Genomic DNA, 19,720 nt, shown 5'->3' with positions numbered 1-19,720 from the left:
AATCCAGAGGAAGCTCCAGAGCTGTGCCCTGTGGCCTGTGAGGAGCTGCAGCTAGACCCACGTCCTACACACGGCGTCTTCAGGGACACCGGCTGCATCCCTGAGTTCCCACATTGCTCAGGAGGAGGATGACACAGGTCTGAGCTCACTCGCTGTGACCAAAACACTTTGATGCAAATGCTTGACCACCTTTAGAAGTCACAAAGAAAAGAACCTCCATGTTTTCACTCGCCTCCTGGAAGCCCAGTGTTTACTGAAGCCCACACTTGAACACTTATGACCACCCCCCTTCCACCCTGCAAGCCCAAACCCTCAACCTGCCCCCTGTCTCCTTTCCACTAATTTTATACTAAACTTTACTTGAAGGAGACTCTGTAGCGGCAGCTACCCTGCTCCTGAAAGAACACACACACAACAGACGGGTTGAGCTCAGTGAGCAGACTAGTTTATTGCAGGCTGCTGGGCTGCACTTATACTCCTAGCCCGGACCTGGCTGAGAACCGCGCTGGAGGGCGCTGACGTCACCCAGGCATCACGTGGTCCCCCAGCGTGGGCTTCTGAGCCCCGTGGTGGGAGGAAGGGAAAACCCCCGATGGCGCCATTTTGGCCGGCTGCCCCGCTGCGTGGATTACAAGCGGGGCCGGTTCGCCTGCCTCGTGGTGAGCTGCCGCAACTCTACTTTGTACCTGCTCACAAAGTATGACTGATCTGAATGGAAACGACTGTGTGAAGCAGCAGGGATGTGGCTGCTAATGTTCTCCACTCCATTGGCTGGTCACAGAAAGTTCCCAACACTCGGTGGTTGGAACCCTGAGCCACCCCATTGTTGGGCCAGTGGCTGAGCACACTTTCGAGCTCTTTGCCTCCCTACCTCCAAATAGCTTCATGTTGTGAGAATGATTCATCTTGCAATAATTTGAAGAAATTTATAATTTTTCTCCTCTCTTCTTTCAGTACATGGGTTGTGTGGAGGTCTTGCGGTCCATGAGGTCACTTGATTTCAATACAAGAACCCAAGTTACAAGGTAAGCACTGATGTCAGAATAAGGAAATCTGCACTTAAAATATACTTCTTAATACTCGTTTTCTTGAAAACTCACAAGATGTCATAAATATTGTGGATTTGCAGGAAACTGGTTGTGAAATGTTGTTTGAAATATGTTTGTGCCTTTGATTGTGAGCAGGGGCTAGGTGGGGGTAGGTGTGCGCGACGTTTTGCAGGGATTAGGTGCTGCTTACTTCCTGATTCAGTCCTTACTGGATCAGGTGAACAACCCCACAAATTCTCCAAGGCCCTGCTGGCTCCATTTAGCTTCACACTTGGGTCACACAGTGAGGTATTGTTTCACTTGCAAAGTTGAGGTAATGGGCTGCAAAACCACCTGGCTCATGAGACATTTGGATGAGCCCATCAATATCTATGAAGTATCAAAATGTGCAGGCAAACACAGAGTGGTACAAAAGCAGATGGGTTTGAGAAGGGAGCAGGGGTGAAGAGGCTTTGAGAAGATGGAGACAAGCTGAATGGCTGAGCAAGATACACGATGGAAAAGTCTTCAGTTAAATGAGTCAGCACAGCGAGTGTAGTGGTACAGTGCAAGAACAGTCCACTCCACTGCTAATCTCCGGGTAGACTTTGATGCCAATTCAAACTAATCCCACCTGCCAGCACATGTCTGGATCCCTCCACTCCCTGCCTCTTCATCTGTCTATCTAAATACCTTCTCAGCTTTGAGGTTGTATCTGCTTTCACCACCTCTTCTGACACCCACCACAATGAGTAAAAGAATCCTGCCCCATATATTTCCCTCTCCCTTTCTTAAGCCTATCCCTATATTTTACACCAAATATATTCCAGCCCCTCAGTCTTGCTGTTTAAACTCTGCCCAGATGCCATTCATGAGTGAAATGAGAAGGGGTGTGTTTGTGAAGGAGATGGTGAATCTCTCAAATTTCCCGTTCCCATGGGCTGATGTTGACAATCATCAGCGAACATGGCAATGTTGCAGGAAATGCCTGAGATGGAAGATGAATGGTGTGATCAGCCTAACAGAAGCATAGAGGTGGGGACAATGGACATTGATTCAGGTACATAGACACAGAAAATATTTGGAGCAATCTGTGCCAAATATGGGCAAATGGATTAGTTTGTCCAAAAGTTTGTTTCTGTGCTGTAAAACCTGTCTCGAAGCAGAGAAGAATCTTTTTTTTTTAATTCTTGTGAAGTTTGATGTAAAGGATAGTTTCAGAGGCTTCATTTCCCTGTAATGATTTCATTGGATTAAATTTAAGAAAATTACTGGAAACTTCCTCCAAAATAAAAATTAAAATCAGCAAAGGTTTGTTGTTAAGATATGATTTCAAAATTGAGTGTAATGGAAGACTGTGTGCAGGCAAGCAAAAGGGAATTGTCTGTCTGATCTAATGACTTCAGTTTGAAATTGATGTGGATTCATCCAGATCCTGCTGATTAATGTGATGTGGACAAGCCCAGAACGAATGGACTCCTCTTTGCACATTTTGCAAGCTCACGAACATGGATTTGTAAAGATTAAACTCTCGACAAAAAGGATACAATTCTGTTCTTTTCACGGCAGGGTATAAAATTGTTCAAGGAATACTTTCTTTCTAAATTTTTTTTGATTTTAATAAAAACCTATGAACATAATAATCTCATGGAAAGCCTCAGCCATATCATGTACATAAGGTACATAAATTTTAAATCAATAACATAGCTATAATCTTCACCAAAACATTAAATTTAAGGTTGGATTGAATTAACAATTAACCATATAACCATATAACCACTTACAGCACAGAACAGGCCAGTTCGGCCCTACTAGTCCATGCCGTAGCAAATCCCCACCCTCCTAGTTCCACTGACCAGCGCCCAGTCCATACCCCTCTAGTCCCCTCCTATCCATGTAACGATCCAGTCTTTCCTTAAATGTAACCAATGATCCCGCCTCGACCACGTCTGCCAGAAGCTCATTCCACATCCCCACCACCCTCTGCGTAAAGAAATTTCCCCTCATGTTCCCCTTATAATTTTCCCCCTTCAATCTTAAACCATGTCCTCTAGTTTGAATCTCCCCCTTTCTTAATTGAAAAAGCCTATCCACATTTACTCTGTCTGTCCCTTTTAAAATCTTAAACACCTCTATCAAGTCCCCTCTCAATCTTCTACGCTCCAGAGAAAAAAGCCCCAGTCTGCACAACCTTTCCCTGTAACTCAGACCCTGAAATCCTGTCAACATTCTCGTGAACCTTCTCTGCACTCTCTCTATTTTGTTTATATCTTTCCTATAATTTGGTGACCAAAACTGTACACAGTACTCCAAATTTGGCCTCACCAATGCCTTGTACAATTTCATCATAACCTCCCTACTCTTGAATTCAATACTCTGATTTATGAAGGCCAACATTCCAAATGCCTTCTTCACCACAGCCTCTACCTGAGTATCAGCCTTGAGGGTACTATTTACCATCACTCCTAAATCCCTTTGTTGCTCTGCACTCCTCAATTGTCTACCATTCAATGTATATGACCTTTTTAAATTTGCCTTTCCAAAATGTAACACCTCACATTTATCTGTATTAAATTCCATCAGCCATTTCTCAGCCCACACCTCCAGCCTTTCTAAATCACCTTTTAATCTACGGTAATCTACCTCACTGTCCACAACACCACCAATCTTTGTGTCATCCGCAAACTTGCTTATCCAATTCTCCACCCCTACATCCAGATCGTTAATATATATAACAAATAATAGTGGACCCAGGACCGAACCCTGAGGAACTCCACTAGTCACCGGCCTCCAATTGGACAAACAATTATCTACCACTACTCTCTGACACCTCCCATCCAACCACTGCTGAATCCATTTCACTACTTCTTTATTTATACCTAATGCCTCCACCTTTTTTCCTAACCTGTGGGGAACTTTGTCAAAAGCTTTACTAAAGTCCAAATAGACAACATCCACAGCTTTCCCTTCATCAACCTTTTTTGTAACCCCCTCGAAGAACTCAATCAGGTTTGTCAAGCATGATCTACCCCTGACAAAACCATGCTGATTACTCCCTATCAATCCCTGTACCTCCAAAAATTTGTAAATAGCATCCCTCAGAACACTTTCCATCAACTTGCCCACCACAGACGTCAGACTTACAGGCCTATAATTCCCAGGTTTGCATTTGGACCCTTTCTTAAACAGAGGAACCACATGCGCCACCCTCCAATCCTTTGGCACCACCCCCCGTGGCCAATGACATCCTAAATATCTCTGTTAATGGCCCCACTAACTGTCCATTAGCCTCCCTGAGTGTCCTAGGGAATATTTTGTCCGGTCCGGGAGATTTATCCACCTTTATCTTTTTTAACACAGCCATCACTACCTCCTCGGTTATCCTTATATGCTTCATGACCTCCCCACTATTTTTCTTTACTTCAACTGGTTCAACATTTTTTTCCCTAGTGAATACCGAGGCAAAGAAATCATTCAAAATTTCCCCCATTTTGTTCATAATATAGCAAAGATAATTTTGAAAAGAAAAAGAATAGAAGAAGAATAATCCCCCAGGAAGGGTTTAAAAAAAAAAGAAAAATATACAATAAAACCTGAGACAGAAAAATCAGCCACCAACAACCCCCATTACCACCCCGCCTGAGAGGGAGAAGTGGAGGAGATGATCTGCAGGAACAGTGACCACGGCAGCAGACCAGTGAGTTGCAGCAGACCAGCAACTCAGAGACCAGTGCATGCGGCCAGTTGTTCACGACTCGAGGTGAGGAACCCATGGAAGCTGTGCACCGATGGAGACTACAGTCAGGAGACTCGTGCCAAGCTGTGGGCTGCTGGAGACTGGCTTGAACTGGCTGGAGGGGTACAGGTATCGGAACCGGGAGGCGAGGAGGTGCGAAGGGCGCTGAAGGGATCCTGACTATATTGGAAGTTCGGTCTGGAGCTCAGTTTGCCAGTGGTTTGGACATGACACTGATTTATTACTATGACAATAAATTGAATCTTGAATCTATTTTCTTTTAAAAGAAAGTAAGTTATTTTATTTTATTTATCAACACACATATTCCAAAAAAAATCAAAAAATAAAGTGTTATAAATCGCATTCCCTTATATAATAAAAGAGAATTATACTTCTCAGATATTAACTTTATCTTCTGTAATATAGAGTAATCAATGTTTACAATTTTCAACTAAATTCACATTTATCTAATACAACTCGAATAAAAAGAAAAGAGAAAAGGAGGCCCCTCCCCCACAATTTGATCAAGCCCCTCCCTCTAAACAAGGTTTACTTAAGTAAATAATATGCATATGAATCGAATGACGACATCCAGAAACTGGACAGGTTATCTCAGGAACACCCAAACATCTTCATTCTTGAAATTATGATGTAACCCATATCTTATGCAAATTAAACTTTAGATTTGTAACCTTGTATCTGATTTGAAACACAGCACACTGGGACATAATCAGAGAACAAGTGAATTCTGACACCACCAGATTGCAGTGCTTCCAACTGAAAGAATTCAGGATAATAATTAATGGAACAATCTTTGTAAACCTTTGAGCTTTTGAAAATGTAATGTGAAGATTAGAATCTGCCAGCCCCATACTGAGCATATCTGGAAAATTGCCTTGTTTTGAATTGTTGTCACAGTTTGACTCATGGAGATAAACAGCATAGAATAGGCCCATCAGCCCAAAAGCATTCTGGGCTAGTCCCATTTGCCTGCATTTGCTCCATGTCATGCACTTCCTATTTGGTTCTTAAAAGCATTTTTGTGTATATTCAGCATTATGCTAGCAGCTGTTTCAAAATTCAAGTACCATTTCAGTCACCTGTGCAGACAATTTGGAGTCATCCACCTATAGTTTTGGACTAAGATGAGGTCAGATGTTTTATTAAATGCGGATTATAAAATTGTGAAAATTTTGGCAAATAGATAGACTAAATTCCTGCCTAAATTAATAAATATGGATCAAATAGGTTTTGTTAAAAAAAGACAGTCACCAGAAAATGTAGCCTAGATTACTTAGTATAATTAATTTAGCCCAAAATGAACTGATTTGAGTGTTGCAGTGGCTTTACATGCAGAAAAGGCATTTGATGGATTGGAATGGGATTTTTTGTTTAAGGTGTTGGAAACATTTGGATTTGGATTGAATTTTTAAAATTGGATAATATTCCTAAAGCTAAAGTAGTGACTAATGGACAAATATCTATGTCGTTTCAGTTAACTAGATCAAGTAGACAAGGATGACCTCTATCCACAGCTTTGTTTATTTTAGCAATAGAACTACTTGCTCAAGTAATTCAAAGTGATTTAGAAATAAAGGGATTTAGGATAGGTCAACAAGAACATAAAATTGTTAATTTTTAGATGGTGTTTTAATATATTTGACTGAACCTGAGACATCTTTATGAAAATTATATGTTAAACTGGAAGAATATGAGAAAGTTTCAGGTTATAAAATAAATTGGGATAAAAGTGAATTATGCCATTAACAGAAGGTGATTATATTCCATGTCAAAGGGAATACTCAGTATAAATGGCCAAAAGAGGATATTAAATATTTAGGTATCTATACGGATAATAATTTGAATTTCTACTTAGATTGAATTATTCACTATTACTTAAAAAGATGGAGGAAGATTTTTGAAAATGGATGAATTTACCTATTACTTTAGTTGGAAGGTTAATTGTATTAAGATGAATATATTTTCAAGAATACAATATCTTTTCCAAACATTACCTATTTTAATATCTCAAAATTTTTTTCAAGAGTTGAAAAAATACATAAGGAAATTCCTCTGGAAAAGTAAAATGTCAAGAGTTTCTTTGGAGAAGTTAACATGGAAATATGAATTGGGAGGTCTACAACTTCCTAATTTTAAAAATGATTATTGAGTGGCTTAAATGTGATTTCTCATTTCTTAAAATAGAATTGAATAAAATAGGAGAGAAGAAAACAGAATTTATACATAAGTGAGAATTGAAATTAATGGTTGCTGTTAAAGATACACCATTATTGAAACATTTGATTAATATGTGGAATTAAATAAATGAAGAAATTGGTGTAAGAGAGTTTATATCACCTAAAATGCCTTTGATTCAAAATCCTCATATCTTTTTCAATGGAAAATTAATTTTTGGATAGTTGGTTTTGTAAGGGGATTATAAATGTTGAAGATTGTTATGAAAGAAGTCAATTAATGTCATTTGAGCAATTGAGAAATAAACATGGTATAACTCATAGCACTCTTTTTTGTTATTTTCAACAGAGCATATTTGAGGGATAAATTAGGACCATTAATGTAGTTGCCGAGTTGTATCGAAGTAGAAGTCCTTATCAAAAGTTCACGTTAAAGGAGCAGAAGCAAGCCGTTAGGCCCATTGAGTCTGTTCCATGACTCTACATTAAGTCTGCTTACCCTAACCCAAACCCAATTTCCAGCCTTTTCCCCATATCACCCTTACCCATTTCCTGTTTAAATACTCCCAGTGATCTGGCCTCCACTGCTTTTTGTGGCAGTGTGTTCCACAGATCCACGACCCTCTAACTAAAGAAGTTCTTCCTCCTCTCTGTTCTAATTGGACAACTTCTAATTTTAAGATCCTATCTGCATTCACTTTCAATATTCAAAATTTCCCCTTGAGATCCCACCTTCATTCTCCTATTCTCCATAAATACAACCCAAGAGCTGTCAAATGCTCCCCATATGCCAGCCCCTGCATTCCAGAAATCATCCTCTGCACCCATCTGCCATATTTTTGCCCAGTTTCCTAATCTGTCTTTATCCTTCTGCAATTTTACAGTTTCTTCAACACTTCCTGCTCCACCACCTATCTTAGGGTCATCCACAAATTTGGCCACAAAACCATTCATTCCACAATCCAAATCGTTAATATAAATTGTAAACAGCAGCGGCCCCAAGACCAGCCCCTGTGGAACACCGCTTGTTACAGGCAGCCATCCTGAATGGGGTCTCTTAATTTCAACCCTTTGCTTTCTGCCTATCAGCCAGTTTTCTATCCAGTCTAATAGCATCCCTGTAATTCCATGGACCTTCATCTTATTTATCAGCCTAACATGGGGCACCTTATCAAAAGTCTTTTGAAAATCTAAATGTACAACATCCACAGCCTCCCCTTTGTCTATCCTACCTAAGATTTCTTCAAAAAACTATAATATGTTGGTCAGGCAGGATCTACCCTTTAAAGAAACATGCTGACTTGGACCTATCCTGTCATGTATTTCCAGATATTTTATAACTTCATCCTTGAGGATTGACTCTAATATCTTCCCAACCACCAATGTCAGACTTCTAGGTCTATAGTTTTCTTTTTTCTGTTTCCCACCTTTCTTGTACAATAGAGCCACATTTGCAACCTTCCAATCCCCTGGAACCATGCCAGAGGCTATTGATTTCTGGAAGATTGTCACAAATGGATCTACAATTTCCAAAACCACCTCTTTCAAAACCCGTGGGTGCACCTCGTCCGGTCCAGGAGGTTGATCAATCTTTAATCCATTCAATATACCTAGCACAATTTCTCTAGTAATCTTAACTGTAACCAACTCTACTCCCTGAAGTCTCTGTCTGTCAGACTTCCACAGTGAATAGAGAAGTAAAATGTTGATTTAATTCTTCTGCCATTTCTTTGCAACCCTTTATAATTTCCCCAGCATCGTTTTCTATCAGTCCTATGTCAACACGTGTCACTCATTTATTCTTTATATATTAAAAAAAATCTTAGTATCTTTTTCTATATTGTTTGCCGATCTCCTTTCATAACTCATCATTTCTTTCCTAATGACTTTCTATATCCCTTATCTAAGTTTCTAAAGGATTCCCAGTCCTCTAATTTCCCACTAATTTGAGCTTCCTTGTGTGCCCTCCCCTTTGCTTTTATCTTGGCCTTCACTTCTTTTATTAGCCACATTGGTACAATCTTTCCTTTGACAAATTTCATTTTCCTTGGAATATATCTATCCTGCATGCCTTTTTCTATTTGCAAAAATATCCTCAAGTCCTTCTCTGTTCCTTTGACTAGTTTTCTTTTCCAGTTGACATGAGCCAGTTCTTTTCTCATACCACCGTAATTTCCTTTATTCCACTGAAAAATTTTCAAATTTGAAATTGAATTTGACCATGTTATGATCGCTGCTTCCTAGAGATTCTGAGACCTTTAACTCCCTAATGACCTCAGGTTCATTGCACATGACCCAATCGAGAACTGCGGAGCCCCTGGTAGCTTCTCAATAAGTTGTTCAAAAAAATCCATCTCTTAGGTTCTCTACAAACTCACTCTCCTTGTGATCCAGTAAATTTCTGTTTTTCCCAATCTCCTGCCTTGTTAAAATCTCCCACAATTATTTTGATATTATCTTTGTGACATGCCCTTTGTATTTCTGTCTGTATCTCATGGTCCACCTCCTGGCTGGTGTTTGGGAGCCTGTATATAACCATATAACCATTTACAGCACGGAAACAGGCCATGTCGGCCCTTCAAGTCCGTACCAGTTCACTTGAACAACTCCACTAGCTCCTCCGCAAACTCCTGAGGACGTAGAGGATGCCGTATATAATTGTGTAAAAGTTAATACCACGTATAAATTATTACTAATATAATATTTTTGCCCTTGGCATTTATCAGAAGAGGAATTGTTAAAAAAATACTTCTACGATAGATTCCTTATTACAAGTGAGAACTTTTAAATGAGGGAACTAGGTCTGAAATATTGTAATTGATGAGCAAATATGGACAGATTTATCTTTTTGGGTACATTTATACAATTTATTAGAACAAATTATAGCAGTTGTTTTGCTGCAAAATCTGGATATTTTTATTAGGAAATATTGAAGAAACATGGGCTAAATTAAAACTATTAATATAACAATTGAAATTTGTAATATAGTGGCAAGGAAACGTATTGAAATTACTTGGAAATCAGATGTATTTGGTATGCCAAGATGGCATGCAGAAATTCAAAGTTTAATTTTTTTGGAAAAATATTATATATAGTTTGAGAAATAAAGTCTCTGTGTCTTTGGAAATTTGGTGCCCATATACCCAAATTTTAGGTTTAAATTTGTAATAATGTCCTTTCTGTCCCTCTAGACCTGCGAGATTCTCCTCTGTGTTGCTATGAAGATTTTTATTTGTGCGTTAGACAACATCTTTCTGTGCAATCCTGAAAACATTTCTTTCTTTTTCTTTATTATATCTTTTATATTGAGTATGATTATTTTGAGGGAGGGGGTTAGGGAGGGAGGGGTTTTGGGGGGGCGTGAATACCATCATGAATGTAACTTTTGATTTCTTCTTGCAGTTTGTATTACTGCATTAATTTACTCAATGTGTGGAGAAAACTTTAAATAAAATATTCAAAAATGTGATGATGTTATGTCACATGATTTTGAGAAAAGATATTACTGAAGAAATTAGACATTTGGGGTTAGTTGGAAGAAACTGTGCATCCTGTGAATACAGGATTGCTTTCTCCATCAAGAGAAGATGTTTCCTTTGAAAAGGATCTGTGCTTTTGTTATGAAAAGAAGGAACATCCAATGGTATTTTAAAATAAAATAGCCACTCCAACTGCTCTTTTAAGAAAAGCCACATTTGTGTCCAGAGAAATGGTCACTTTTGATAACTCCTAAAGAAAATAGGTAGGAGTTTGTGGAAAATCCCTTGTATGGAGGATTAAAGAATTTTGTTTGTATGAAAGAACATTTGTGAAGTCTGATGATTTGATGTTTCAAAATGCTTCATTGTTGCTTTTGAGCAACAATTTAAAGAAATCTGATACTTCACTCTTGCTTCGTAGTTACTTCTGAACCACACTTTAAAAAGATCCTCAAGTTCAGCAAGTTGTTTGAAACAGGATTTTAAGATGGACTTTTTCAGAGTTAAGCTTCAACTGTAATAGTTTGGGATTTAATCACAAACACGGACACAGAAATGCTGGAGGATCTCAGCAGGTCTTTCAGCAATCACAGGAGATAGATATATTACCAACATTTCAGTCTGAGCCCTCAGGTGTGAGGAAAAACAGCCAGGCACCTGAATTAAAAGGCTGGGAAGGAGGGAAGAAAGGCCAAGGGGAGGAGTACAGACAAACAGACAAAAGGTGTTAATTGGATATGGAGAGGGAGAGAGGAAAAGTGGGAATTGTTTGGGGTTGGAAGGTGTTTTTGGCTCGGTAAAAGCAGAGCTGGGGGAAAGGAGACAGAGACAAAGAGAGACAAGAGCTAGAAAAAAAGGAGACGAGGGGAAAGATGGGGATTGGGAACTAACAGAAATCGGAGAAGCCAATATTAATTCCATCCATTTGGAGAATGCCAGACGGAATGTGAGGTGTTGTTCCTCCAATTTGCAGCTTGTCTAAGTCAGGCAGAGCATGAGACAATGGACAGACATGTCTGCAAGGGAATGGGGAGAGGAGTTGAAATGGGTGGCCACTGGGAGATCACTCCTATTGTGGCAGACAGAGTGAAGGTGCTTCACGAAGCATTCTCCAAGACTTTGCCCAATGTAGAGGAAACCACAATGGAGCAGTAGATGTAGAATGTAAATGAGGAGGTACTGCTTCTTCCGTAGAGTGGTGAAGCTATGGAATGATCTGCCCCAAGAAGCAGCAGAGGCTGCCTCATTAAATGTATTTAAGACACAAGTAGATTTTGGTATTGCTGGGAAATTAATGGTTTTGGTGAAAAAGCAGGTAGTTGGAGTTGTCCATGGCCAGATCAGCCATGATGTTGTTGTAAAGGGAGCAAGCTTGATGGGTGGATGGGCACTTTAAAGATAAATCTGAGATATGATATGAAAGTTTATTGTCAGAGAAACAAGCACAATGTACAGACGCATTGAAATTCTCATATTAATATAAGGTATTCAAAGAGATTTGAATACGCAGGGACTGATTAGGGATAATCAACATGGCTTTGTGCATGGTAGGTCATGTTCGGGGAGATTACCAGGAAAGTTGACGAGTTATATTTCGTATCCAAGATCATGATGAATTTACTGTCATCTCTCTTGTACAGTGTACAACGGCACCAAAATTGCTTCCTGCAACTCAACAGGTACTTTGTTAAAAAACAATTGTTTGTTAAATTGAATTAAAGAGTCTGTAAGTGCGGAAAAATAGTTAATAAATTTTTACAGTTTTACTTGTAGAAAAAGTGATTTGCAGTAGTGCAGACAGTTTTGGTGTCGGAGCAATTCCTGATTAGTGTAACAATGCATGTTCAAGAGCCTGATAGCTGATGGAAAGAAACTATTCTTGAACCTAGAGGTGCTTGTTTTCAGGTTTCTGTACTCTCTGCCTGAAGGTAGCAGTGAGGAGAGGTTGTGTTCTCGCTGCTACCATCAGGAAAGAGGCATCGGTGCCACCAGACTCGCACCAGCAGGTTCAGGAACAGCTACTCCCCCTCCACCATCAGACTCCTCAACATCAAACTCAGTCAGAAACTCAGTTAAGGACTCGCACTTTGTTGATTTTTTTCTTCTCTATATATTGCACAGTCAGTTTCGATTTCTTTATTTGTTTACGTGTACATTGTGTACAGTTTTTTTTTGGCACAACCCATAAGTGGTCATTCTGTCTCGCCTGCATGAAAAAGAATCTCAGGTTTGTATGTGATGTTATGCATGTACTCTGACAATCAATCTGAAATCTGACCAGGGTGATCAGGGTCTGTTATGATGTTGGCTGCCTTCTTGAACAGTGCCTCACATAGATGTCAACAGTAGATGGCAGGTTGGAGATATCAACACTTCAGTGTTGTCCAAGGTTATAGGATCAGCAGAGATTACAGACATGGGAAACAGGTTCAAGTTAGTTATCATCCAATTGTACAAATACAGCCCTATGAAACAGCGTTCTGTGGTCCTTGGTGCAAAACACTGCAAACACAGATCTAGACATAACACACGTACATACTAGTAATATTATATGTACAGTTTATACAGATATTTAAAAGAGATAAATATTGTTAAATAAAAAGTTAGTCATGAAGGGTTTGTATGAATAGTCCATCAGTTCAGCAGTCTCGCTGGCATGGGAAGAAGCTGTTTCTCAGCCTGACAGATATGGCTCATACTCCTGTATCTCTTTCCTGATGGGAGTAGCTGGAAGAAGCTGTGTGCGGGGTGGTAGGGGTCCTCTTCTGACAACAATCACATCTATGGGGGGGGGGGGGAATCCCCAGTGATCCTCTCTGCCACTCTTATGGTCCTGTGGATTGTCCTCCGATCCAATGTACCACACTGTGATGCAGCCAAGATGCTCTCGAAAAAGCTCCGGTAGAAAATTGACGGGATGGTGGCCAGTGGCCTTGCCTGGTTCAGTCTTCTCAGGAAGGGCAGTTGCTGATGCTTACGGACAAGTGAGGGGATATTGTGTGTCCATGATAGGTAATTTCTTGTGGACTCTGGAAAGCTTGATGCTCTGTCTCCACTATTGAGCTATTAAAGTGTGGTGAAGGGTAGTTGTCCCTGGTCTTCCTGAAGTCCACAGTAATCTCCTTCATCTTGACAACACTAAGAGTCAGGTTGTTACTCTTGCATCATTTCACACGATTTTCCACCTCTTCTCTGTAGTGCAACTCGTCATTGTTGCTGATAAGGCCAACGACTGTCGTGTCATCTGCAAACTTGATGAGCCTGTTGGAGTTGGATCTGGTGATGCAGTCGTGGGAAATGAGCATGAACCAGAGTGAACGGAGCGCACAGCCTTGGGGTGCACCAGTACTCAGCGTGACGGTGCTCAATGCTCTGCCTCTGACCTGAACAGACTGCGGTCTTTCCTTTAGGAAGTCCAGGATCCAGTTATAGAAATAGGTGTTGAGTCCCAGTGAGGCCAGCTTCTCCACAAGCCTCTAAGATATGATCTTATTAAATGCCAACCTGAAGTCTGGCGTATGGGTCAGGACAGATTGGAGGGAGAAGGCTATAGCATCACCAGTGGAACAGTTCCGTTCCAAATTGATATGGTTTCAGTGTCTCTGGGAGGTGTGCTTTGATGCGTACAATCGCCAGATGCTCGAAGCATTTCATAAAGGTGGAGGTCAGTGCCACAGGGTGGTAGTCGCTGAGGCCATGGAGAAGTTAACATGGATGAGAATATGAACATCACTGTTGGTGAGGATTGTGCACAGCAGAAGGGTCATCAACGAGAGTGGATCAGACCAATCTGCCAGGTATCACGTTTAGCAACAGTGTTGCCCTGGAGTTTTGATATTTGAAGAGCTGCTGATATTTTTGTGGGGGATGAGTGAGCCCCAAATATTGGGATTCAGCAGTCAGACAAATGTTGGGGCAGTAACCACTGGAGGAACCACAGGAGAAAGGTGACCGTTGAAGGAACAAAGGTATTGCAGAAGGAGAAAAGAAGAGAGGAAAGAAGAATTGGCATCAATAAGTAGTGCAAACCAAGTCAGGACACTGGAGATTATCCTGCAGATGTGAGAAGGAAGTGTTTGAGAGTGAAAGGGGGAAGTACAAGTCCAATCTCCAGCTCCAGTGATGGGGAAATTGTATGGTTAGCATCTGCCTGCTTCCAGCAGTGAAGAGTGGTCCTTCTGGGTGGTATCAGTCACAGTCATCACTGTTGGGCTTGATTGAATAAATTGCAGAACAACACTGATTTTGAGTTTCAGCGGCTGTTACTCGATTCAGTGTCAGAACAAATGCTTCAAGTCCAGAACTGCCCTGAAATTAAGCAAAATTAATTTAGATAAAGCAGTACCTCCTGTGGGACTGCTTGCATTTTAAAGTGAGAAAAGAAATCTGAGATAAGGTATGAAAGTTTATTGTCAAAGTACAATTTACAGGTGTACTGAAATTCTTGCAAAATATTCCAAGAAATCTGGATATGCAGGGACTGATTATGAATAGTCAACATGGCCATATACATGGTAGGTCATATTCAACAAATCTCGCAGAATTTTACATTTTTTAAAAATTAGACATACAGCATGGTTACAAGCTCTTTGGCCCACAAACCCATGCCACCCAATCATACCCAAATGACCTTCATTGCTGGTATGATTTGAACGGTGGGAGGAAGCCAGAGCCACCAAGGAAAACCCATGCAGACACAGGGAGAACGTACAAACTCTTTATGGGATTTGAGACCTGGTCCTGATAATTGGTGCTGTAACAGCATTGCACTAACCACTACACAGGAGGTTACCAGGAAAATTGATGAACGAAGGCCTTGGATGTTGTCGACATGGATTTTAGTAAGGCCTTTGACAAGGACCTGCATGGGAACTCGGTCGAAAAGGTTCAATGAGTTGGTATTCATGATTGTGAGAAACAGAGGTGCCTTCACAGAATTTGCTCGAGACAAAAATTGAGAACAAAGAACCTTTATTATACAACAATGCAAAGTTGGGTGCTTCCCCTTACCCTGGGAATACTCACACAAACTGGGGCTCACCCAACTTTTATACAGTTCATTTCAGTGTAGAGGTACCCACCCCCCCCCCCCCCCCCCCTAACATTCTTCTGCCTCCTGGATGAGTTTGGCATTAGGCAATCCTGTCTGCCTACCTGCTGTTTCTGTGAACTTGGAGGACCAGGGGGGTATCCTGTCGGTGTCCCATCATGTCATTGTCCTTATTGTCCTTATTCACAAACCTGCCTTTGTCCTTATTCACACCTTCCCAACCTTCAGGGCTTACTAACTCTTAGAACTTGCTAATTCTGTCTAAGCTTGAAGACCCTTATCTTATTCAGACTAACTTTACTTCCTACATTCTATTATCTACCCTTATCCTATTCATACTGGCTTTATTCATTACACTATATCCATAACTCGATAGACTCGATAGACTCAGGATCAGTACCTATGGATTGGAGGGTAGCTAATGTTACCCCACTATTTAAAAAGGGGGGTAGAGAAAAAGTGGGGAATTATAGGCCAGTGAACCTTACATCAGTAGTGGGCAAAATGATGGAATCCATTATTAAGGATGTAATAGCGGAGCATATGACTGGCAGAGAAGGGATCGGACGGAGTCAACATGGATTTACAAAAGGTAAATCGTGCTTGACAAATCTATTGGAATTCTTTGAGATGGTGACAGGTAAAATAGATGGGGGAGAGCCAGTGGATGTGGTGTACCTGGACTTCCAAAAGGCCTTCGATAAGGTCCCGCATAAACGACTGGCTTCCAAAATCAAGGCTCATGGGATTGGGGGAAAAGTATTGATGTGGATTGAGAACTGGCTGGTAGGTAGAAGACAGAGAGTTGGGATAAATGGCTCGTTTTCTGAGTGGCAGGCGGTGACCAGTGGGGTGCCACAGGGATTTGTACTGGGACCCCAGCTGTTCACACTTTACATTAATGATCTAGATGAGGGGATTGGATGTAATATCTCCAAATTTGCAGATGACACTAAGCTAGGAGGGGTTGTGTGCACAGAAGAGGGGGTCAGGAAGCTCCAGTGTGATTTGGATAAATTGAGGGACTGGGCAGATACATGGCAAATGTACTACAATGTGGATAAATGTGAGGTTATCCACTTTGGTAATACAAACCGGAGGGCAGATTACTATTTGAATGGCAATAGATTAAGAGATGGGGAAGTGCAGAGAGACCGAGGGGTACTTGTACATCAGTCTCTGAAGGCGAGCATGCAGGTACAGCAGGCAGTTAAAAAGGCAAATGGAATGTTGGCCTTCATATCAAGAGGGTTTGAGTATAGGAACAAGGATACCTTACTGCAGCTGTACAGGGCCTTGGTGAGACCCCACCTGGAGTATTGTGTGCAGTTTTGATCACCTTATCTAAGGAAGGATGTTCTTGCAATGGAGGGAGTGCAGAAGCGATTCACCAGGCTGATACCTGGAATGGCAGGAATGACTTATGAGGAAAGATTGCGCAAATTGGGATTGTACTCGCTGGAGTTTAGAAGACTGAGAGAGGATCTCATAGAGACATAAAATTCTGGCAGGACTGGACAGAATGGATGCAGATGGGATGTTTCCAATGATGGGAAAATCCAGAACCCGGGGCCATGGATTGAGGATAATAGGCAAACCATTTAGGACCGAGATGAGGAGGAATTTCTATACCCAGAGGGTGGTGAATCTGTGGAATTCATTGCCACAGAGGGCAGTGGAGGCAGGTTCATTAAATATATTTAAGAGGGAATTAGATATATTTCTTCAGTATAAGGGTATTAAAGGTTACGAAGAGAAGGCGGGGACGAGGTACTGAACTTTAAGATCAGCCATGATCTCATTGAATGGCGTAGCAGGCTCGAAGGGTCGAATGACCTACTCCTGCTCCTATCTTCTATGTTTCTATGTTTCTATACTAGCTTTCTTCATCTCTCATATTTTCATATTAGTTTTACTCATCTTTCACAATCCTCACTTTTCTTTTAGCTACGCTTCGTGAATTCTCAACTGGAATGTATTACTTGTAAACTTGGTCTTTTTCCCAGCGAGTCAGTAAACGAACTGCAGTCTCAGCATCATCAGACAGAATTAGGGAAACATACATCCTTTGGGTTATAGTGATCTGACGAGGGATCCGTTGAATTAAATACTGCACACAAGTCTTTAGGCAGGGGAGCACCATAATGGCCAGAATAGCGAGTCCAGCTGTTATAAGGGCTGTGGGTATCAGACTCCAGTTACCAATAAAAAGTCTAGTCCATCCCACACCAGACCAAGTTTGTCAAGTCTGAACCTGGGCATGGGAAGATTTTCGAACTCCTGAAGAAGTGTCTTTAACCGCCTGACCGTTATGAGCATTATCATTAACCAGTCTTTCACAAACCCTGCCTTCAGCAGCCAATGAGTAATCGAGAGCCAGGCGGTTTTGTTGAACTGTGGCTCGTATCTGTCGTCTTTCTTCAGCCCATAAATTCAGGGCCATCGCTGTCTGTTCGGTGATGATCTCCAAGGCTGCCTGGAGTCTGATTAAACGATTTAAATGCCAAGCAGCTGTGGTGTTCTGGAGCAGCTTACGTCGTCATTTACAACTGGAACTCCCCTTACAGTGGTGGTTCTTAACATTCCGAATGTCTGTGTGACCCAAAGGATGATTTATAGGAGACCAAGTTGGGGAGGGGTGTTTCTTGTCACTTAACCTGTGAGTTGCAGCTTGTCTGCGAACATTAGCATAAGTATCACTGAACCTGTGAGTTGCAGCCTGTCTGAACATTAGCATCTGTATTCACTCTATCTTTGCTACATGTACAATCCTGACTAACATTCTGTCTGTCATTGTCCCACCATCTTCTTTGTGCTATCTCTTTAAAACTCCTCTTTTTAATATCTGCAGAGGCCGGAATATAAACCAAGTCTACTCCCCTAGGGCCGTTCTGTTCCCCTAGTTCATGTTGGGATCTTATATTAACCCATACTAAATAAGGTACCCCACTATGACTATACTCTATACCTGCACCCTGTCTGCATTCTAAAGGTAAATAATTGTCACCTCTGCTGCCCCTATTCCAGGAGGACTTAATACATTGTGAGCAATTTGGTGATTTCCCAAAAATTGGGAACCAACAAGTAAACAAAACAGCAAATGGTAAAAACAAACATTACAGCACTTTTTCCCGGCGTAGTGTAACTTTCAGATCAGAAGGATGAAGGACTGCATGCCAGGTGGAGGGTAGATTATCAATGTCTTTAGTCTGTGGATCAGCAGCTTGTTTAATTCGTTCTATGTGAGTCCACCCCTTTTTCTTTCGTTCGCACTGCAGTGTTTGTAATCAAAAGTACACAATAGGGGCTGTCCCAAACAGGTTTTAGTTGGTGATCTTGCCATGCTTTTACATATACCCAATCCCCAGATTTAATAAAATGAATAGGATGCTCCAGGGGTGGGTTTTGAGCTAATAAACCCTTCCGTTTTAATTCGTATAGAGAGGCAGAAAGTCCCTTTAAATATTTGGATATGTACTGGTCATTAGCCTCAGGGGTAGGGGTATTAAAAGGTGACATACAAGGTTCGAGTATACCATCTTTCGTCAATTACTGGCTGCAGCCCCTTTTGTCCAGCCATCGGAATTGGATACTGCTTTCGTATAATGACTTGCTCAGGATCTTTTAAAGTAACTTTCAGGGGAGGAATATCTAACACTCCTCTATTGCCTCTTTTTGCCCATACTTATTTATTAGTTCCCAATCCTCCTCGGTTAATACATACCATTGAAGCCCGATACCTGATTCCTGTGGTCTGGTGCCGATAGCCAATTGGTCCTGTAAATCTCATCCTAACAAACAAACTCCAGCTTGGGGAACTAGTAGAATGTCCTCCGTTACTATCTTCTCTCCCATTTGTATTCTTATATCCCTTAATACAGGGACCGTAAAATCTCTTCCTCCTACTCCCGAAATCATCACTGTCCCCTCTATCTTAACACCCTCGGGTGGTTGTAAAATACTAGACTGGGCTGCCCCAGAATCTACTAAAAGGGTCATCTTGTCACTGTGGGGTTCTATGCTTAAATTTACCAATGGTTCTCCGTGCAGCCCCACGGTGTGTATTGACTGAAAACCGTGACCCCCCTATTCATAATCTGCTTCCATAAGTGCGTGAAATCGCGTCTCCCTGGCTCGCATTGGGCATTCTCTCTTAAAATGTCCCTCCTTTTTACAATGGTAGCAAACTAATGGTCCTGTTTCCCAATTCCTACCAGGATTACCATGAGGTC

The 19,720-nt window shown here is 41.2% G+C and overlaps 1 protein-coding gene across 5 annotated transcripts in view; it reads left to right on the top strand.

The window, feature by feature from the left end:
• Nucleotides 1-19,720, top strand: part of LOC138749850 (SHC-transforming protein 1-like) — a 158,719-nt gene that overhangs the window by 56,316 nt on the left and 82,683 nt on the right. For all 5 annotated transcript variants that reach the window (XM_069911803.1, XM_069911804.1, XM_069911800.1 and 2 more), the window contains one exon: nt 955-1,025. In XM_069911803.1, coding sequence (XP_069767904.1) covers nt 955-1,025 — 71 coding nt within the window. The remainder of the gene's footprint in view (nt 1-954; nt 1,026-19,720) is intronic.

Source organism: Narcine bancroftii, chromosome 14, assembly GCF_036971445.1.
Source record: "Narcine bancroftii isolate sNarBan1 chromosome 14, sNarBan1.hap1, whole genome shotgun sequence".
Classification (NCBI taxonomy): domain Eukaryota; kingdom Metazoa; phylum Chordata; class Chondrichthyes; order Torpediniformes; family Narcinidae; genus Narcine; species Narcine bancroftii.
Note: the sequence above shows the minus strand (reverse complement) of the source record. Positions and strands in the feature narration are given on the sequence as shown.